The sequence below is a fragment of the Dipteris shenzhenensis genome, chromosome 14 (genome assembly GCF_047967505.1).
Source record: "Dipteris shenzhenensis isolate YYH24624 ecotype China chromosome 14, Dip_SZ_1.0, whole genome shotgun sequence".
NCBI lineage: Eukaryota > Viridiplantae > Streptophyta > Polypodiopsida > Gleicheniales > Dipteridaceae > Dipteris > Dipteris shenzhenensis.
Window position 1 is genome coordinate 31,920,435 of NC_141609.1, and position 22,384 is coordinate 31,942,818.

General features: G+C 46.7%; 1 protein-coding gene across 1 annotated transcript in view; it reads right to left on the minus strand.

The window, feature by feature from the left end:
- LOC147894483 (uncharacterized) overlaps window positions 1–22,384 on the minus strand; it is a 214,759-nt gene that overhangs the window by 131,099 nt on the left and 61,276 nt on the right. Inside the window, exon 8 of the mRNA XM_087385319.1 lies at window positions 14,041–14,181. Coding sequence (XP_087241445.1) covers window positions 14,041–14,181 — 141 coding nt within the window. The remainder of the gene's footprint in view (window positions 1–14,040; window positions 14,182–22,384) is intronic.

The window sequence follows — 22,384 nt, forward strand, 5'->3', positions numbered from 1 at the left end:
GTTCATGCACGAGGCAGACTCCACAAATCTTCAGAGGACAGGACAGGTATCCCTCTGCAGGTTATAGCCTTGCGGGATGCACATGAGGATACCCTTGTCTTTTAGGTTCATGCAGGAGGCAGACTCCACAGATCTTCAGAGGACATTCTTTTGGAGGCTCCTTTTCAGCCTGTCAGGATTGCAGGATACATGGAGATGGGTAGAGACTCACAGTGGTATCTTGATCCAAACCCCGTTCTCCTGGCTATTGGATCTTGGAGGCTTTGGCTGTATGGAGGTTCCCCTATTAGATCCTTGCAATGGGATCCAGGGGAATGGGAGTGGATAGTTGCAGGGCATCGAAAGAAGAGCATCCCCTTCTTTCGTTACACAGTTAGAAATGCCAGGAGATTCCAACTCAGTTGTAGGGGCTGGAGGCCCTCTAGAGCTCATCATTGGGATACTTTTCAAATTTTTGCAGAGATGCAGAAAAACTTTTGGAGGAGACTTTGGAAATCCCTCAGGAATAGGAAAATCACGTTATTCATCTGGCTTACTATTCATGGAGGGATTGCAGTGAGCCTGTGGAGATCCAGAGGTTCGGGGCTGACCCTACATGTCCTCGATGCCACTCAGCAATTGAGTCAGTGCAGCACTGCCTTTGGGAGTGCACTCAAGCGAGGACGTTTTGGAAGGGTGTTGTTAGGATACTTTGCATTTTGCATAGAGCACCCTTCTTCATGACCTGGGGATCAGTTGCTTGGTTGTCACTCATTGGTCCACAGGCTTTCTTTGAGGGACATGACACGGACACAACTTTCTTTGTTCGACGACATCTTGTGGAGTCATGCTCCCTCCAGGATGTTCCATTTACTCCATTCAGAGCTCCCCACGCTTCTGTAGACACATCTTGGGAGATTCTGGCTAGTATCACTGTAGGATCTCTTAGGAGAGAGAGAGTGCAGGTAGCAAAAGAGGCGATGATCAAACGCCTTAGCCATCACGTCAAAGTTGGATAATCAAAAACAAAGGAGTACAAGGTACAAGTACCTAGACCTAGGACTAAGTGTCCTAGGTGTCACATAGGACTAAGTGTCCTATGTGGCCTAAAAGACACCAACACTATAAGTGTCTTTATTTATGCCTACAAGGCTCATACCATGGCCTATAGGGCATCACTAGAACCACCAGAGGATGACCTACAAACCCTCCTCCATGGGATGGGCTGAAGTACTCTGGAAACGTTTCAGAATACCTGGTATTTTCTGGTCATGGTGGCACATGTTCATCCAAAAGGATATAGCCACCTATGAATGTACAAGGGATGTCAGATCATGTAACAAAGGGAACCAAGTGTAAAGCCTGTCGAAAGACTTCGAACTTGGATGAGGAAGTGCCTTTGTAAACATATCTGCTATGTTGTCCTCTATGGGAAGATAGGACAACTCTATGTCTCTTGCTGACAACTGCTTCCGACCATAATGATAGTGAACTTCAATATGCTCGGTACTACGCGCATGAAACACTGGGTTATGCGCAATGGCCAAAGCACTTTGGATGTCAGTGTAGACAATAGTGGAGGATGTCTGGCGAATACCAAGATCTGTAAGTAATTGTCGAAGCCAAACACACTCTACTATAGCGGTGAAAGCTGCCCTGTACTCAGCCTCACAGCTAGATGTGGCAACTATTGGTTGCTTCTTGCTGAGCCAAGAGATACATGAATTGCCAAGCAAAAAACAATTGCCAATATGTGACACTCTGGTCTCGGAACATCCTGCCTAGTCACTATCCGTGTAAGCATGCATGGTAAGTGAACCTTGATTACCATAGTAGAGGGCTAAATTCTGAGTGCCTCTGAGATATCTGAAGACTCTCTTCACTGCCTGCCAATGCTGTGAACTAGGCATGTGCATGAATCTGCTGAGCTGAGATACTGCATACTGTAAGTTAGGTCTGGTGTGACATAAATAAATAAGGCATCCAACAGCCTGCTGATAAAGAGTGATATCACATGGTGGGCTCCCATCATGAGCTGAGAATTTGAAGCCAGGGTCCACTAGAGTAGAGATTGGCTTACAATCCTCAAATTGAAAACAATCAAGGAGCTGTCCAATATACTTGGACTGAGACATCATGATACCCCCCTCAACATGAGCAAACTGAATGCCCAAATAATAATGGAGCTGTCCCATGTCTGACATGTCAAAAATCTGCTGCAAATCAGCCTTGAAAGGTGCAATTTTCTGAGTATCTGGGCCCGTGATGAGCATATCATCCACATATAAAATCAGCACTAAAAAATTAGATCCACTCCCGCGGGCATAAAGAGTGGGTTCTAAGGGACTATTTTGAAAACCAAGGGATAGTAAGTGTGCATGAATTTTGGCATACCATGCCCTGGGTGCCTGCTTCAAACCATAAAGGGCTTTTCTAAGCCAGCATACCTTATTTTCAGAATTAACAACCTCAAAGCCAGGAGGTTGTGTGACATAGACATCTTCCTCCAAATCCCCATGAAGAAAAGCAGTCTTGATGTCAAGTTGGTGCACTTGCCAATGATGATGGGCTGCAATGGCAATGACACATCTAATGGTAGTAATCCTGGATGTGGGAGCAAATGTCTCCTCAAAGTCAATGCCTTGTTGTTGGGCATACCCTTTTGCAACAAGACGAGATCTATGCTGCCATCAGAATTCCTTTTAAATTTGTAGACCCACCTAGTTCCAATGGCATGCTTGCCTGGAGGGAGATCTACTAATTCCCATGTGTCATTTTTAGCAATGGAATGTAACTCAGCTCTCATTGCATCCATCCACTCTTTGCTGTCAAAAGCATCTTTATGGCACAGAGGCTCTTCATTGCAAGCTGTAGCAAGGAGTGCAAACTCAAGAAAGTGACCATGCTGTCTACTCCCTGATCTTGTCCGGGCAGCAAAAGGCTGATCTTGTTTGCTGTCCCTCAATGTATCAAGAAGCCATCTGGGAACTTGCCTTTGCTGTCTATTGACAGCTCTTTCTTCAATGACTGCATCATGAATAGTGGGATCATTTTGTGCCGGAAGAGAAACCTGCAAATCAGCATGAGGTAGTGGCTGATTATTGCTTGGTGGAGGGCGTGCAGGAGGCTCATGTTGTTGGTCAAAGTCCTCTTCTGAGGATGGCAGAGGTAACCAAGATTCAAAAGCATCAAACATGTCAACATCTGGCTTAGATTTGCAGTCCACAAGAGGAGAAGCTGAATGTTCAGCAAAGATTACATCTCTACTGAAAATAATCTTCCCAATATTTGGTTGATATCACCGATACACTCTACTCTCCTGGCTGTAACCAATAAATATGCATTTGATTGCCTTGTCATCAAGCTTATGTCTCAGCTGAGATGGTACATGAACATATGCAAGACCCAAAAACTCTCATGTGTGAAAGTGAAGGCTTCCTACCTTTCCATGCTTCATAAGGTGTAACAGGCTTCAATGTCCGTGTAGATGATCTATTCAGCACATAGTTGGCACACATCGCTGCATCAAGCCAAAATTTATTGGGCAAAGACTTGGCCTTAAGCATGCATCTGGCCATCTCCATTGTGGACCTGTTTTTCCTTTCAAAAACAGGATTCTGCTGAGGAGTGTAAGGAGTAGTGCATGAGTGAATAATGCCCCGTGAAGACAAAAATGCATCAAACTCCTTAGACATATACTCTCCCCCCCTATCTGTGTTGAGGGTGACAAGCTTGCATGTTGATTCATTCTCAACCATATTCAGCCACCTCTGAAAGCATAAGAAAACTTCAGATTTGGCTTTTAAAGGATATACCCAGCAATATCTTGTGAAATCATCAATGAGAGTCATGAAACATTTGTACCCTCCAATGGCATTTGTCCTCATTGGGCCACAGACATCACTGTGCACTAGCTGCAATTTCCTTTGTGAGAGTTTTGGACAATTCTTTTGAAAAGGAAATCGATGCATCTTACCCAAAAGACAACCCTCACACACATGTTTTGAAAATGTGTGAGTTTGAGGTACATCATTTGCCATCTGCTATGAATGTAGCTTTGCTAGAGCTCTATAATTGAGATGGCCCATTCTCTCATGCCAAAGATGAGTTTCAGCAAGCTGTGAATCTGAAATACCCAATGCTTCAATAGAAAGTGCAGCTAAGTGATGATCAAGGTGATAAAGCCCCTTTTACAAAGTGCCAGTGAGAACTATGGCATTGTCATCACGAAGATCATAAACTAGGCATCTGTAGCCATCAAAAATAACTCTGAAACCTGAAGTGGCAATTGCTGAAATCGAAATCAAGTTGACTTCAATTCCAGGCACAAAAAGAACATTTGTCAGAGTAACAGGATGGCTTGAAATGGATGTGAGCTGCACATCTCCAAATCCTTTTACAGCATATGAAGCATTATTAGCACATGTAACAGTCCCCCCTCGAGGTGCATCAGCTAAAGAATGAAACAACTGTCTGCAAGATGTGACATGCTTGGAAGCACCACTATCGAAGTACCAGGACTGAGCATCATTAGCAGTAAAGAATGCATCAGCTTTGGAGGGATCAAATGAGCAATGGACAGCCCATGCCCAATCATCCTGAAGAGCATGTGCATGTGAAGCATCTTCTGGCTCATGGGATTCAATAGCATGTGAGGCATTAATTGTTAATCCTGCTTTCTTTTTCTCCAAAACAATGCGCTTCCTGCATTCTGAAATGTCATCTCCAGGCTTGCGACAATAGTTACATCTTTTCTTCTTTGACTTATCTGCTGTATTTTTAGATGCATGGGAGGAATTGCAACTGCTATGCACAGATTTTGGCTTGCCCATAGGCTTGGAAGCCTTGCCTCTTCCTGTCTGCTGTGAAGCAAATGCATGATCAGGAATAATGGCTTGTCGGACCATGGCCACTAATCGAAGGGTTGTAGCAAACCCTTGATATGTATCTGGCAGTCCATTCAATGTGGTACTGACAAGCTGTGAATTTGGCACCACCTCATCAATGTTGGCAAGCTGTTCCATGAGGTCCTTGACCTTTGTCAAATATGCATCCATAGAGTCACCTTCATTCATACCAACTTCCTGTAATTGCCTTCTCAAATATGCAACACGAGCTCATTGCGAATTTGATAGAGAGAAGCCAATTTATCCCAGGCATCCTTTGCTATCCTACAAGACCGGATGTGTGGAATAATGATTCTCTTGCATGATAAAGCAATGCATGAATGTGCATTTGCATCTCTTAGATCCCATCTTTTTTTTTTTTTCCATGAAAAAGACTTCTATTAAGTAAGAACAAAAACCCGCGAGAGCAAGCTCAAGGCGGAATACATCATGAAATCATGAGGATAAATAAAAAATCCCTCAGAGTGAGGTGGAAAGAAGCCAAGGTTGAGGCTGAAAGTGCCATCTCAACCCTGTAGTAGATTCAGAGAAGAAAGGAGAATCCTTCCATTCCTTGAAGAAAGAAGCCCTCCTAGCTGAGGCTGCACGGGAGTCCCCCTGCATACCCGTCCAAACGGCCATCAGAGTGTGTACGATGTCTGTCCAGATACTAGCCAATGTGTGCGAGGGATGAACCTGAGTACCCTCCATAGCCTCTGTGCATCTGGCTCTCCAGATATGCCAAGCTGCTATGCTCGCTAGAATCTCCCAAGAAGTATCCACAGAGGCATGTACAGCTGTAAAAGGACGGTGTGGTACCACATCCAACGAACATAACTCAACCCGATGACGTCGAACCGAAATGGCCCGAGAGGAGTCAACTCCCTCATAGAAAACCTGAGGTCCTGTAAGAGAAAGCCAAGCCACCCAGCCCCAAGTCATAAAAAGTGGGGAATGGGTAAAGTGACTGAAGATCCTGGCTATCCCCATCCAAATCAATCTCGCCTGTTTGCAATCCCATAAGCAATGCTGAATAGACTCCGAAGTAGAAAGGCAACGAGGGCAAGTAGGGTCGGCTCCGAATCTGGACCTCCAAAGGTTCACTGCAATCCCTCCATGGATAGAAAGCCAAAAGAAGATAGTGATCTTTCTATTCCTGTGGGATTTCCAGAGCCTCCTCCAGAAGTACCTCTGCTGATCCGCAGTAATACCAAAAGTCTCCCAATGAGGAACTCTGGAGGGTCTCCAACCTCTACTATTGAGCTGAAATCTCCTGGCATTACTGACCGTGTAACGAAAGAAGGGGATGCTCTTCTCTCGATGCCCCGCGTCAATCCACTCCCACTCTCCGGGGTCCCACTGTAAATACCTGATGGGAACTCCTCCATAGAGCCAGATCCTCCAAGACCCGGTGGAGAGTAGCTGGGGGTCAGGGTCTAAGAACCACTCTGAATCTGATCCCTGCATCAAAAGACCTACAACCCTGATAGGCTGAAAACAGACTCAAGCAAGATGTCCTCTGTGGACCTGAGCAATCTGCCACCATCCTGGACACTAAAAACCAAAGTATCCTCCTGTGCATCTCGGAAAGCTAAGACCTGAAGCGGAACCCCGCCTCTCGAGAAAGTACCTGCCCAAGTGGAGGAAGTGAGTGGCATATCATCTGTGTCTATCCAAGCCTCTGGAAGGGCTGCCTCAATCTGCAAGGTCCTCCCTGCACTCCCTCTGAAATGTCCTGTCAACCTTGATTTGGTTTCCTCTGGAAGCCTACGGAAAGCTTTCCAAGATCCCAAAGAAGAAGCAGGTCCCCTCTCCCACCTGGCCCACTGCATGTAGAGTGAGGCACCCAGTGGCCTGCCAAGATCATCTAAAATACCGTCGTTCCACATGATGGGCTGCCTATCAATCTCTTCCCGGGAAGAAGGAGGAATCCTCCGAAGAGAGCTTCTGAAACTGGCCCAAGCTTTCAGAATGGCAACCATGAGAGGGGACGAAGGTGACCTGAGGTGTGCTATGGTGAAGATCCATCTAACACTGCTCATCCAGTCTCCTCCTGAGGAAGGTGTGCACCTCTGTATGCTGCTGATAAGAAAGTCCTTCCACGGTTCCTGTCCTGGCATAAGTCCTCGCACCACCATCTTGCAAAGTAAAGCTCTGCACTGTAAATCTGGATCAATAATATTGAGACCCCCATCCTGTGTAGGGAGGATGAGGGTCTCCCAAGCCACCCTGGCTAAGGCATCTGCTGTGCCATCAAGCCCACTCCAGAGAAAGTTCCTGATCGGTCTTCTGAGCTGAATGATGCAGTCCCTAGAACGGCACCAACATGAACATATAAACCAGGCTGTGGCCAAGAGGACCTGGTTAACCACTACAACTCTAGAGGCAAGATCCAGCTTGGCTGAGCTCCAAAAGAGAAGCTTCCTTCTGATGCTCTCCAACACGGGAGCAAACTGCTGCGTGGTAGAAATACCCAAGCCGACTTGGCAGCCCAAATACCTGATAGGCACACCCCTCTGAACCCAAGTGTGATGTCAAGCCCCCAAACTGGAGTGTCCTCATCACTGATCCAAAGCCATTGGATTTATGCCAATTTATCTATGCCCCTGCCGCCAAGCAAAATAAATCCAATGCTGTCCTAAAAGAAGTGAGCGTCTGTGGAGAGGCATCCAAATAAAATGCTGTGTCATCAGCCAACTCACTGTCAAGTAGCTCCTCTTCTCTTCTGATGGGAAGTCTCAGCCCAAAGATGTCAGCTTGAGATCTAACATAGATACTCATAGCTTCGGCCACGAACAAAAAAAGGAAAGGAGCAAGGGGGCATCCCTAACGGACTGATCTCGAAATCTGAAATCTCTCACCCCTTACCCCACCAATAAGTACTTGGATATGGGCTGATCTGTACAAAGAGGAAACACCTCTGATCCAAACATCAGTGAATCCAAAGCGAAGAAGGGTGCCCTCCAAAAAACTCCAATCTACTCTGTCATAAGCTTTTTCAAAATCCAATAGTAGAATGGCAAGATTCTGGCCACTCTGCATGGCCCACTCTGAAGCTTCCCAGAAAGAAAAAATATTATCAAAAATACTTCTGCCATGCACAAAACCCGTCTGAGTGTCATGAATAAGATCAGGGAGAAGTGGCTGCAATCGGAGGCTGATAGCCTTGGCCAGAATCTTGTAACAAGTCCCCAGAAGTGTGATAGGCCTCCACTAGGACAATAAATTTCTGCTACCTCCTTTTGGGATAAGGTGGATGAGACCCTCTGTAAGCGACCCAGGCATCTCGCCAGAGTCCCAAATGGCCTGCATGGCTGAAGTAATATAGTCTCCAATCATATCCCAAAATGCAATGAAAAAAGACGGGGTGAGGCCATCTAAACCTGGGCACTTGCCCTTGTGAAGGGCTGAAAGTGCAGTCCTGAACTCTGTGTTGGTGAAAGGTGTGTCGAGTAGAACATGCATATCCGGATTCACCAACACAGGGATACTCTGCCAAATAGCTTGTCTAGCATCCTCTCTATCGTGTGTCTCAGGATCAGCAGTAAGAAGGGTGGCATAGAAATCTGAAGCTATGCGTAAGGCGTCATCAGGCTCTGTCTGTAAAACCCCATGTGAGTCAATAAGCTGGGATACACTCTCTCTACTATGTCTAGGGCCAAGAGTAGAGAAAAAGTGTTTATTGACTCTACCACCCATCTGAATCCAGAAGGACTCCCGTGCATGAAAGGCATACTCTGCTCTCTGATCAAGCAATAACTGCAGATGAGCCCTTGCTGCAGCAAGGCGCTCCTGAATCCAAGCATCTGAAGGCCGTTTTTGCTCTTCCCTCTGCAAAGCTGCCAACTGTTGGCGAACACCAATCTCACGTCTGAGAATATCTCGTCTCCTGGTACAAGCAACTGAGCAGTAAAAGTCGCTAATACCAGAAAGGGCAGCGGCTACATGTGATGGATGTGGCTGCCCACCCTGGACATGAGCAAACCATATCTGTAGGGCTGCCTCTGTAAGGTCGTCCTCTTTGTAAAAGGCATCTGGAATCCTGACGCTGGTAGACCGGCCTCTCAAGTGAGGCTCTGAGATAGCCAGCACAACAGGGAAGTGATCTGAAGTGGAAACCCCCGCAGCAATGCATACCGATCCACCTCTGTCTAGTGCCCAGTCATCTACATAAAATCTGTCAATGCGTGCATGAATAGGCATCTGTTGCCTCCTGTTCGACCAAGAGAACAGGAGGGACTGTGGCTGAATAAGAAAGGCATCATCACACCAAGTATCTCTGCCACAGAAATGGAAAAGGAAGGCATCCCAAGCTGCTCTCTCCAAAGAGTGAAGTCCGCCTTCTCTACCCCCTCTTTTGTCTGACGGTAACTCGACCATGTTAAAGTCACCTCCAATCACCCATGAATCCACAATGGGGGCCCAGGAAGCAAAGTCTTCCACATAAGGACACGTTCCCCTCTAATGTTGGAGGCATATAAGTTAAGGAAGCCAACCTTACGCCCTCCAATCAAAAGAATAATCCATTGAGCTCTAGAGGGGATAATGACTCCGTGCCCAACAACTAAGGGGAGAACCGACTGCGAAACTGAAATAGAAGTGCCTCCCCTGGTGCCCAAGGCAGGCGACCAAAAAGTATGGCCAGAAAGCAACTTGCCTGACTTGGCACAATCTCTATAATCCAGCTTGTGCTCTTGAATAAATAATATATCAATGGAACCCCCAGTAACACCTGGATGAAGTTGATCCCGGATCTGCTGTCTACGGCGGCGATGTGGGACGCCACCTAGGCCCTGTATGTTCCAACTGATAATCCTCATCGACGGGAGGATGTAGAGTGGAACACCTTACCCGACCTAGTGGCGGAAACAAACCCCTCAACAGGGGAAGACCTCCTGCTCGAGGAGGGAGGGATGGAACCAAGTGGTGGAAAATCAACAGGGGAAAGAATCCTGGCACCTGAAGAAGAAGCCCTGTCAATAGGAAACCCAACCACTGGCTCCCCAAAAGTAGCGGGCACAAACTCCTCCTCTGGGAAATCTGAACTCTCTGCCAAGGCTGAAAACGAGTTCCTGTGGAGCAAGCCAGACACCGGAGTGCGAAGGATCCCTTGTGAGGGAAGAGGATCAAAAGTGTAAGCTATCCCCTTCCCCCTATCCAAGGGAGGAAGTGAGGAATGCTCTCTATCCTGTGTCTGCCCAGCCGCAGAGATCTCTCCTGCCTCAAAAGGAGCATCTGGCACTGCTGGATCTAAGGAAGAAGCTGCAACTGGGGAGGAGGTCGAAGCTTCAGCGTCTCGGACTGTGCAGGGTGAGACAGGAGGGACAGCTCGAGGTGAAGCAGAGTCTACTAAGGTACCCTCGTGAACTGAAGGAGGGACCTGCACACGTACTGGAACCCACTGTAGAGCGTCGCGTGTGCCTGAGGGAGGTGGGGGTCGAGGAGCAGGTGAAGGACCTGTACCATCCCCCTGTCGAGGCCGAGGAATAGGTGCTGGACCTATACCACCACCTAACTGAGGAGGACCGCCAAGCGAAGGACGAGGAGCAAGAGCTGGACCTGTACCACCCCTCTGTCGAGGTCGAGGGGCAAGTGCAGGGTATCCACCCCCCTGTCCCCCCTGTCGATGCCCTGGGGCGGTAGCTGTACCAGAGGGCTTCTTGGGCCTTTTCTTCTTTCTGGGGCAATCCCTGGCAAAGTGTCCCGAGGTCCTGCAAATCCTGCACTGGTCCTGCCTGCCTGAAATCTCCACTCTCTGGCGAAAAAAGGAACCATCCGGGCGCTGGATCATAACGTGATCCATCTTGAGGTTAGGATCCGTGCAAAGGACCCTAACTCTAGGAACCCCATCAGCTTTGGTTGCCTCTGCTGCAGTCAATGGCAACCCAGGAAGGGGTGGGATCTCAGCAACTGCGCCAAAATGCTCCCCAATAACAGAAAGAAGTCGATGGTAAACCTGGGGAAGCCCGGGGAACCTGATGAAGAGCGAGAAGATTTTCTTATCTGCCTCTACTGGGTCGAAACCAATGTGAAAGGCTTCAAAGAAAATCTTCCTGTGTCCCAGGTGTAAAAACTCAGCCTTGAGCACAGTGCTCGCAGCCTCTGGAGTGTCAAAAACAACCTGGAAAAAACCTCGTCCCAAAAGACGGACATCTAACAATCGTGGAGTGAGGTCTGGGGGGAGAGCCGCAAGCATCCAGTCTCTGGCTTGGGATCTGGAGGGGTGAGACCCGAAGATGCGTGCTAGCAACGTGGTAGAGCATTCAATCTCTACATCCTTCTTGAGCTGCTGCAACTCGTCTTTAGAGAAAGTGATAGTTTTCACGGCCGGTGGAGGTGGAGTAGGATTGGCTGACGGGGTATCCATCGCCAATCAAGGTGGGGAGGCCGACTCTAACAAATTAAACGCTCCTTCCGTTCCAAATAAGCTGCGGGAGAAAAGGGGGCAGAAGGAGGGGAAAGGAGGCAAGGAGGAAGCAGGGGGCAAGGGGAGGAGGAGAGGGGTTGAGAGGGGAAAGGGGCAGGCTGAGAGGGAGGGAGGGGGCGCTGGAGGGGAGGGCTGAGAGGGAGTGGAGAAGAAGGAGAGGGAGAGGGAGAGGAAGGAGAGAAGGGAAGGGGAGGAGAGGGGGGGGGGGAGGGGGCGGAGAAGCAGGGAGGAGGCAGGGGGGAGCAGGCTGAGAGGTAGGGAGAGGGCGGGAGAGCAGGCAGAGAGGGGGCGGGAGAGCAGGCAGAGAGGGGGCGGAACAGCAGGGAGGGGGCGGAACAGCAGGGGGGAGGGGGCAGAAGCAGGAGGAGGGGGCGGAACAGCAGGGGGGAGGGGGCGGAAGCAGGGAGAGGGGGCGGAACAGCAGGGGGGAGGGGGCGGAACAGGGAGAGGGGGCGGAACAGCAGGGGGGAGGGGACGAGGGACAGGCAGGGGAGGGGTCGGAGCAGCAGGAGGGGGGAGGGGGCGGAGCAGCAGGGAGGGGGCGAGGGACAGGCTGAGGGGAGAAGGGAGGGACAGGCTGAGGGAGGGGGAGCAGCAGGGGAACGGGGAGGAGCAGCAGCTCCTGTTCTCAGTTAGCCACCTGCTGCATGGCTCCTCAGCACTGGATTTGCTCTCTTAGATCCCATCTTGACTGTTCTTGAGTTGGAAGAGCAGCAACAGGAGTGCTAGAGGGAGAGGCATCAGGAGGAGTACCCCCTGTAGAGGGACCAGCAGTAGAGGCAACCATTGTAGCATTGGCTGGCCTCAGATCAGCCCCAGAAACAATATTCCACAAATGCTTTGCAACTAGAATATGTTTCATGAGATAAGCCCACATTGGGTAGTTGGTGCCATCCAACTTATCATCTTCATGAAGGACTCCAAATAAATTTTGATTGTTCCCAGCCATAGCAAATGTGATACCGTGAACAAGACCTGAAAACCCAAAAGCCTCAAGGCTATCACTGCAGAAGCTGGCTGTCCAAAAAATGACAGAAAATATCTGCAAATTTCCGACCCAAATCAAAGGGCAAATGCAGATTTGACCCAAATGTGACTGTGGCAGGCAATGTTCACTGCAAAAACATCAAATCTGGGAAAAGCCCCAAATTTATTGAGGGCAAATAGGCCAAAATGAGGGCAAATGCAAAAAAGCCCCAAATTTTGCTGAAATTTTTGCAAATGTGACCCAATGTATGAAAATCTGACTCAATGTCCTGCAAAAGTGACTCAATGTCTTGTAATCTGACCCAATGTACTGCAAATAGTAGGAGATTGCAGACCAAAGAAGGTGAAATGAACTGAAAGCCCCAAAAAAATACCAATGTCTTGAATGTGACCGTGTACGTGGAACACCTGTACAAAGACCTTGAAAGAAGTACTAGCTGTATGGACAGCGCAAGTACAAAGTACAGCGAAGATACTGAGAAGGTACGGTATACTGTACGGATGTAGGTTGGTGCAAATGTACGGATCACAGGTACGACGATGCACGTACTGTTGTACAGAATAAGTACGATACTTGTATGGGCAAGTACGGAGTGTTGGTACAGATCTATACGGATGTACAATGACACAGATACATGACTGTATGTCACAGGTACAATATTGACCACTGTACGGCGCAGGTATAGCCTTGTACGACGAGTGTACGAACTAGTTACAACACCTTCCGTACGTAGGTATGTACGTACGACGACACATGTACAATCATGTACGGGTGAATGTACGGACGTACGATGGCACATGTACTGTTGTACGGCATCAAATATATGGGCAGATGTACGGAAGAAATACGGATAGTTGCAACAGGAAGACCGGAAGTAGAAAGACAAGTCAAGCCCCATCTCTGATACCACTGTAGGATCGCTTAGGAGATAGAGAGTGCAGGTAGCAAAAGAGTCGATGATCAAACGCCTTAGCCGTCACGTCAAAGTTGGATAATAAAAAACAAAGGAGTACAAGGTACAAGTACCTAGACCTAAAAGACACTAACACTATAAGTGTCTTTATTTATGCCTACAAGGCTCATACCATGGCCTATAGGGCATCATTAGAACCACCAGAGGATGGCCTACAATCACAGCATGGCATATTTGGAGAGCCAGATGTACATAGGCTTTAGAGGACTCCCAGGTTCACCCTTCTCAGACTATGGCTAGTATCTGGGCAGATACTATACACACTTTGATGGCCATTTGAGCGAACATACAGGGAACCTCCAGGACTGCTACTGCTAGGAGGGTTGCTTTTCTCAGAGTCTGGAAGGATTGTCCTTTCTTCCCTAACTCTCCTTAAGGGATGAGGTGGCATTTTCAGCCGCCACCCGGGATTTTTGTTTGCTCATTCTGAGCTGTTTTTTCTCATGCTTGACATGATGTACTCCCGCACTTGAGCTTGCTCTACGGCTTTTATTCATAATTCATGAAGTACTTTTCTTGAAAAGAAAAGAAAGAAACAGTATATAAATTATTCTTTTCCAATTTAAAAAAGCGTTGACTCCATCATGGAAAGGGTCCAAAGAAAGAACTAACAATTTGAAGAAAGGAAACAATGAGCAAAATAGTTTTGAAGACTCCAATTTTTTCAAAGCAGTTGAAAGCCAAGTTTAAATTTCCTATGGATCTTGTAAAGTGCTACCAAAGCTTTCAAACAGTTTTAATCTCTTTGATATTAGTCGAGAAGACGAACCATGAAGGAAGAACAAACCTGACATACTCCATTTTCTGAGCAGCTCATGTATGAACAACGATCACAAGAAGAACTTGAACTTGGACAAAGAGATGACTTTACAGGTTTTTTGAACTTACAGTGAATCTCATTCACCTTCACACCAGACCCATCTACACACTATAGCACTACATAGCATTAATCTCTCTCTCTCTCTCTCTCTCTCTCTCTCTCTCTCTCTCTCATACACACTTTTTTTTTTTTTGGTAAATCCATGATCATATTATCAGCAAAATTTACATGAGGGTCTCAAAAAAGCAGAGAGCCTCAACAGGAAATCAAAAGCAAAGAAAAACTATTTCCAGGCATGACTGAGGAAGATCTCCTTGATAGCAAGCATCATAGATAGATTGCCGTAGGGAGAGTCTGAAATATTCATAAGATTGCAAGAACGGATTCCCAAAATATCGCATGTTGTGATCCTGCCAGATGGTCCAAAAAGCCCAATATCTGACCCAGTTCAAAAATAAGGAGTAATGGACCAGGGTTGCAGGAAGTCTGCCAAAAAGCCAAAAATGTTTCCCAAAAGGTGAGTTAGGGAAACGAAGGCGAAGCGACATGGAAATTTTGCATAAGAAGGTCTTAGTGCTGGAACACATCCAAAACAAATGAGACACCGTTTCAGAAGGGGCCATGCATCGAAGACAGGAAGCAGATGCAATCCTTCGTTGAGCCAGAGTGACCCCCACGGATAAGGTTCCTGTAAGACAACGCCATAGGAAAAGCTTTTGCTTGAGAGGCAATTTGCTTCTCCATAAATTGCGGAGATTCTTTCGCCACCAAGCAAGCGATTTTGCCATATGCCAAAGAGAATTAGCATGTAAGTGAATCCATGGTGACGGCTGGAGGAGAGAGTATGTCGTGCTGACCGTTAGGTTAGGAAGAGGAACAGGACGAGAATTTGAGCCCACCGGGTGTAACTGCCAATCATGTAATCGGTCCCTGTTAGATAAAGGAGGGATGGGAAGAAAAGGCTGCAGTAATTCAGCAATTTTTCCCCAAATAAACCTGTGATGCATGGCTAGTGGATAAGAAGCCATGGCTTGAGGGAAGGAAAGCATGTGCCCAGTAGCATCAACAACGTCATTTATACACCTGATCCCCAATTTGCTGAGATTATATGCCCGAATCGGCTCTTGGAGGGCCAATGGAGGATCAAAAGCAGCACTCCAATAAATACTTTCTTGCCGAAGGGAATTGGCATGAGATAAAACGGAAGGGGCCCAATGAGCATGCGAAAGGACCTGTTGCCAATCGCTAATAAGTGAAGTAGCAAAGGGGCAACCCGGGATAGAGCCTACAAATCTGCCCAAAATAACCTCCCAAAAATCAGTGAGCCAGGCACCATGTGCAGTAGTACGTAAGGACGTGCACATGGTTGCAAGCATATGAGTCCATGGCTGCTTCTGACGAAAAAAGGTGAGTAGAAGAGGAATTTTCCTGGCCAAGACATGGTGCGCAATATTCAGCACATTCAATCCACCGTGCATCCTTGGGGAACAGACTTTTGTCATCCTCATAAGTCTTAGAGCTTTAGCAGAAGACTTTGTTTTCCATAACAGTTCCATGGCATGAGACATAAAGGCAGAAATGTCTTGAGAAGTCCAGTGCATCAAAGGCAAATAATACTGAACATAAGCCATAATAATCGACTGGACAATCCGGAGCCTAACATGGAGTGGCCAAGTGGAGAGCTTCCAATAATGGAGTTTGGCATGAAGCTTATCAAAAATCCATTTTAACTGTTGTTTCCTAGTGATGTGCCAGCCAATAGGGTAACCAAGAAGGCGGACCACATCACAGGGCTGCATAATGTGCCCAGGCCATAGAAGAGTATGCCAATCATATGAATGCAACGGTATGAGGCTAGATTTATCGAAATTAACATTCATGCCAGCAGCCAGGCCATATGAAGAAAGAGTGTCCATAATAGTCTTCAACTGCTGTGGAGAATTATGTTGCATAAAAAAAGAATCATCTGCATAGGCCTGAGCAATAAAGGAAGGGGCTCCAGGAATCTGAAGACCAGTGAGAAGACCTTGTGCGGTAAGATGATCCAAATATGAGAGAAGTGGGTGAGTGGCAATGGCATACAACAGGGCACTGAGTGGACATCCTTGCCGGACCGAACGACCCAAGGACCAAGATTGCGAAAGATGATTTCCAAGGATGCATTGGGCTGTAGAGCCAGCATATAAACAGTAGATGACATTAGCCATTTTTGGCCCGAAGCCCATCTTAGCCATTGTTTGTGAGATAAAGTCCCAGTTGACCGTGTCAAAAGCTTTGGCAAAGTCCACTTGCATAATAAAAACATCCTGTTCAGAATATTTTGCATATTCAATAGCCATGAGAGCATTGCCAATATTATCATGAATCTGCCTCCGAGGGACGAAACCATATTGCAAAGGATGCAAGCCCTCATAGAGCACTTGATGAAGGCGGTGCACTAGCATTTTAGCAAAGAGTTTGTAAATAACGGGCATCAATGTGATGGGCCTCCAATCCATAAGATGCTCACACAATTTCCTCTTGGGAATGAGTTTAACTATGCCATGCTTCCATGAGGAGGGGAGTACTCCTGCGTGCCAAGAGTTATTAATCATTTGTAGGATGACACCTTTAAGATCCTCCCAAAAGTGTAAGAAAAACTCCACTGTGAGACCATCATACCCCGGAGCCTTACCAGGGCTAAGATGAGACAAGGCATCATCAAGCTCCTTATCAGTGAAAGGCATATCCAGTTTGAGAGCTTCCTGTGGGTTGATAATGGGATGCACTTGATGCAAAAGAATCTCCCGAGCTTGTAATTCTTGCAAAGAAGGAGTATCAGGGGGTGCAAATAGCTTCTGAAAATAAGAAAAGCATTCATGTTGAAGCTCTGAGAAAGACCGAGTCCATTCCCCATCCCGTTTGCGGACTCTGAGGCAAGATGTCTTTCTCCTGAAAGCATGTAACCCTTGAAAAAAGGATTTAGAGGAGCATCCTTTATCCAAAAATTGAGTCATCCTTGCTCGAACCTGCCACTTGGCCAATTTACGTCGGTCATTAGCTTGCAAAAGAGCTTTTGACTGAGCGAGAGTGTCCATTTGTTGGGAAGAAAGGGGCTGCATCTGAAAAAGTACAGTCAAAGATTGAACCGCTGCTTTAGCATGCCGAACTTTAGCTCTCCAATCAAGCATAAAATGACTCCCATATTCATGTATGGCATGCTGAAGCCTGTCCACAAGGCGTTGCCATGCAAAATTACTGTCATAATGGATATGTGCTGCGAGGGGAATTATGGCATGTCGGATCAATTGTTGAAAATGTGCATGCTGGAGATAGCCTTTATTGATATGTTTCATCCGAATGGAATGCAAGGGCATGTCATCCCAGGGCTGACCAAACTGAATGTGCAGGCATAAAGGAGCATGGTCAGAGAGACCAAGGGAATGATCAATCTCAATATGAAGGCAGAAATCTGTATATTGCTGAGCCTGCAGTAAATACCATCTATCTAGGCGAGCCCAGTAGTTAGTAAAGGCATTATGATGGTAGGTGTAGCCCCCAATTCCAGTGTGCATGGCTGTCCATAAATCTTGCGCATGTGTCGTGGTGAGTAATTCTTCCCATGATTGCTTTTCATAAGGGATCATATGAGATCTTTGAGTAGTATTGTCAGAAGACATGGGAGAGTTATTAAAGTCACCACCAAGAAGAGCACAAGATCGCCATGGGTAAGAAGCAATAGCATGCCACATGGAGGCTCTGGAGGCAGAAGTTTGTGAAGCATAAACCGAGGCAAATTCCCAAATATCACCATTGACATCACATTGAATCACCATCCATCTGCCATCACAGTCATTAAAGGCAAGCTGGGGCTGCAGCTCATGTCTGACCAATATGCATAGACCCGAGAAAAGCTTAGTGCCTGCATAGTGAATATCATAACCCCCAAAATGGCCAACTAGGCCTGCCATAGAATGCTGGTTATGTTCTTGCAAACAGAGAATGTCTGGCTGCCTGGTTAGAACATAATTCCACACTAATCTCCACTTAGAGGGATTGCAGAGACCCTGTACATTAAAAGTAACACAGAGAAGTTTATCAGGCATGAGGATATATACAAGGAAAGGGCCAAGAATGTACAACCAAAGAGTGCTAATCATCTGCCATCATGGGCTGCAGCCCTTCCTTTCCTGGGTCAAAAGATAGCCCTTCCTCAGATTCACAGACAGGAATATGTTTTTTAAGGACTCCAACCCAATTGAGTAAGGGCGAGGGAGTGGCTGAGGTAGAGGCTTGGCCTGGAGTAGGAGTAGATGCATCCCAGTGACGAGATTGAAGGGGTCTTTGCCTGAGAACCCGCTTGGGCTGTAAAAAGCCATCAATATCAGGAGCCTTCTCTTTCTCTTTACCTTTGTCCTTGGCTTTGAATATGGCTGGGATTTGTGAAGCCACTTTTCCAGCTTTAGAGGCATTTTTATCCTGATTCTTAGACCCAATAGTCTCTTGCTTGCGAGCTGGCTGAACCATTGGAGGAGGTATGGCAGTGGCTGGAGGAGGATGCAAGACGGTAGGGCATTCAGAGGCCAGATGCCCGTACTTATGGCAGGAAAAACAAGCGCCTGCGAAAATTCCCCATTTCAATTCAAAGTACTTTTGCCCCATTGGCAAACCTTCAACCTCCACTGCAATGGAGGGGAGAGTAGGGGTATCTGTGTCCCACAATATACAGAATCTATTACGATTCCCAGCAGGGCGAGGAGGGCAGATAACTTGGCCCAGTGCAGCAGCCAATCCGGGCAGTTCCTCTCGCATATAGTCTGGGAAATTAACCACCTCCACCCAAACAGGACAATGATGCCGAATGAGACTTTGATAGTCCTTGTTAGGGGACCATGGCATAGCATGCACCATTTGCCGGCCATAAAACAAAGGAGAAAATTCAAGCACACGCTGTTTCTGCAAAGCATCGGTGAGGTGAACTTCATAAAACCCACGAGAGGCAAAGTACACTCCCTCCACAAAAGAGCCTCCGAGGATGGACTGAATCCATTGCGCAACATCATTGGCAGATGGTATCTTTCCCGGAAAAAAGATAATGACTGCAGTGTGGGCAAGCTTCTTAAGTGGCTGCACCAAGGATGGTAGCTGCAATTTATAGGTAACCTGGGGAACAGGCTTGCTCCAATCCTGGCGAGATTGAAGGAAGTCATCCTTGAGAGTGTCGAAGACATATTGGGCCTCTAAATCCATGCTGGCGTCTGAAGCGAGATCAGGACAGCGTCTTTTAACCTCTGGTGTACACACACGCACACACACACACACACACAGACACACCCTTTTAATTTATTTTTAAAGTGAAATCTTTGATTGATTATATTACAAGAATAGTCAACTCAGAAAAGAGGTGCTAGAAAATACATCAATTGAAGATCTCAGTATAAGTCAAATATACATCCTAATCTATCTGGCGAGTCTGCAAGCAATCAAAGGAAGATTGCTGCAGAGAACGCCTAAAGAAAGCAAACAAAGAAAAATTGAGATCACTAAAGACGTTACAATTGTGGTCTGTCCATAAAGTCCAAAGTGTCCAATAGCGAGCCCAAACAAAGAAAAGATGAAACTCCGGTCGCTATGGATGAAAACCAAAGAGCCACAAAATTTTCCCGAAGAGAACAGTCGGGAATCTCACTCGTAGCCTCTGTCGAAGAGAATCCAGAAACTGACGAGAAGACGGGCAATGCCAGAATAAATGAGGCACAGTCTCCTGAGAAATCAGACACCGATGACATAAAGCAGGAGCAATGTGCCTACGGGCCTCTCTCTCTCTCTCTCTCTCTCTCACACACACACACACACACACACACACACACACACACACACACACACACACACACACTTTTTTAAGTGAAATCTTATATTTCTTTGTGGGAAACCTCAAATGAGGTGAAAACCCAGTATTGAGTACAAAGATCAAATTTACAAGCAAGCCTCAGAGCGAAAAACTCATGAGGCTACCAAGATAAAAGTTACACATCATTTGGAGGAGGATCCAACATCACAAAGCATAGGGACTTGAGTAACATCTACACACTCTGACATAGGAGCTGTAGCTGATAAATCATGACACAGCATTACAGCTTCACCTTGTACATCAGCTTGAGATGTACCATGTGCATCATCCTGTTTAAGCCCCTCTTCAACATGTAACTCCATATCCTGAAGAGAAGTATGCTGAGTATGCTCAATAATAGACTGATCCCGAGCTTCTTTAACAACAAAGGGATTAACCTGAGAACAATCTGGCGCTGAAAAATCTTTAACCCGCTTCCATATCTTAACTGGTTTGGAAGATTGCTTGATTACCTGTATCCCAGAAGAAGCAAAACCTGCTGGAGAAGGAACTAAGTTACCTAGAGCTGGAGTAGAAGTGCAGTCCCATGCAAAATGACCCAGTTGTTTGCATTTATAGCAAGCATTTGGAAAAGAAGAAAATTGCAGACAAGTCCAAAAAGGCTGAGCCAAACCCAAATCCACATCCGCTCCACACACACTTCTTTTTTTTTTTTGGGTGAAATCTTATATTTCTGTGTGGGAAACCCCAAAAGAGGTAAAAACCCACAAATAAGTACAAGGAAAAAGTTTACAAGTAAAGCCTCATAGCAAAAGTCATGAGGCAGCCAAGTAAAAAGTTACATATCAAGCTGGAGGAGGATCAAACACAACATCCTCTAGCTTCACATTATTGCTTTGTAAAAACTGATGCAATGTAGAAACCACACCATCAATAAAAACAAGCTGTTTTTTGCCCTTGTGATTCTTCTTAATATAGCCCGGCACTCGAAATTTCTAAATCACAGGGTCAAAAACCTATTGTAACATGGGATGAAAAGAATCCAGAGAAAAGGGCACATCTGCATCCCGAACAGAAGAAGACTCTGGCATAGGGATCAGAGGCAAAGGAACTAGATCAACATTTGTATCCTTAGACGAAAGAGCTGCATCTGATAAAGCAAGACATTTCAGCTTCACTCTGAGGATCAACTTGAGAAAAAGCATGTGCAGCATTCTATATGATCCCCTCTACAAGAGGCACATCCATATCCTAAGGAGAAGGAGATTGATGATGCTCAACGAGAGTCGGATCCTGAACTTCTTCAGCGAGAGAAAGATTGGCTTGTGATTTTTCTACCTTCCTCCAATAATGCTTCGGAATGGTAAAAGAAGGCTTATCCAATAAAGCTGTAGCAAAAACCGGAGGAGAAGGAAGAGTAAACTGCACAGTTGAAGAAGGAACAAAAGGAGCGGTCATGGAAGCAGAAGGGCAAGCACGAGCAAAATGACCAACCTGCCGGCACCGATAACATGCTGTAGGAAAAGAGGCAAAATGCAGCTTGATGCACATCGGATGGGCCAATCCCAAATCAAGATCCAGAGTAGAGGGCACAGGCTGCATCATATCCCATAGAATACAAAGGCGAACATCCCGGGTGGCCTGGAAAAACTCGTCTCGAAACATGTAGAGGCCTCCCCAAAAGCGCTGCAAGAGTAGGAAGATGCTGAAGAAGAGGCAGAGGCAACGCTTTGAGGGTAATCCAAACCGGACAGTGAGTCAGAAAAAAGGCAGACGGATCAAAAAGCGGATCCTAGGGCATCACATAAGCAAAGAAACCAGCCCCATGAATACCAGCACGACTGACAAGTCGCTCCACTACATCAGTCGAAGAGCAGTGGGCACAATAAAAACCCTTGCCCAAAAAGACAAAGGAGGAAAAGCAATCCTGACCCACTGCAACTTCAGCCCAACGACGAAGTTGAGCTGCAGATAAAACCTTGCCCATAAAGTAGAGAAAGACCTCAAATTGCTGAGCCTGTCAAAGACCGGAAACCAGTAGGGCAGAGTCCAAAGAACAAACAAGCGGTGAACCCGATGAAGGAACATCTGTGACAGAAGCAAAACACATATGGCAAAGAAAGTTCAGCTGGAGGGAAGACAAAGGACCATCCGCGATATCCAGCTTTGTCGATTTAACCAAAGTGGAGGGAGGCAAACCACCTCCGCCGAAAGAAGACACATGCAGGAGGAGTAGAGGCAAAAGGGGGGGCTGAAGCAGAGAAAACGAAAGAGCCATCTGTCAGAGGAGCAGGAAGAGGGGAGGAAGAGATAGCAGGAAGAGACTGTATAGAACCTGGCATGAGGAGAGAAGCAAAAAGCTGTACAGAGGGCCTGTACGGACGACTGTATAGCAGGTACGACCTACACAAGGGCAAAGGAAGGGGCAGAAGCAAACGAGAATGTCGAGGGGATAGGAAAGAATAGTACGGATGGAGGCGG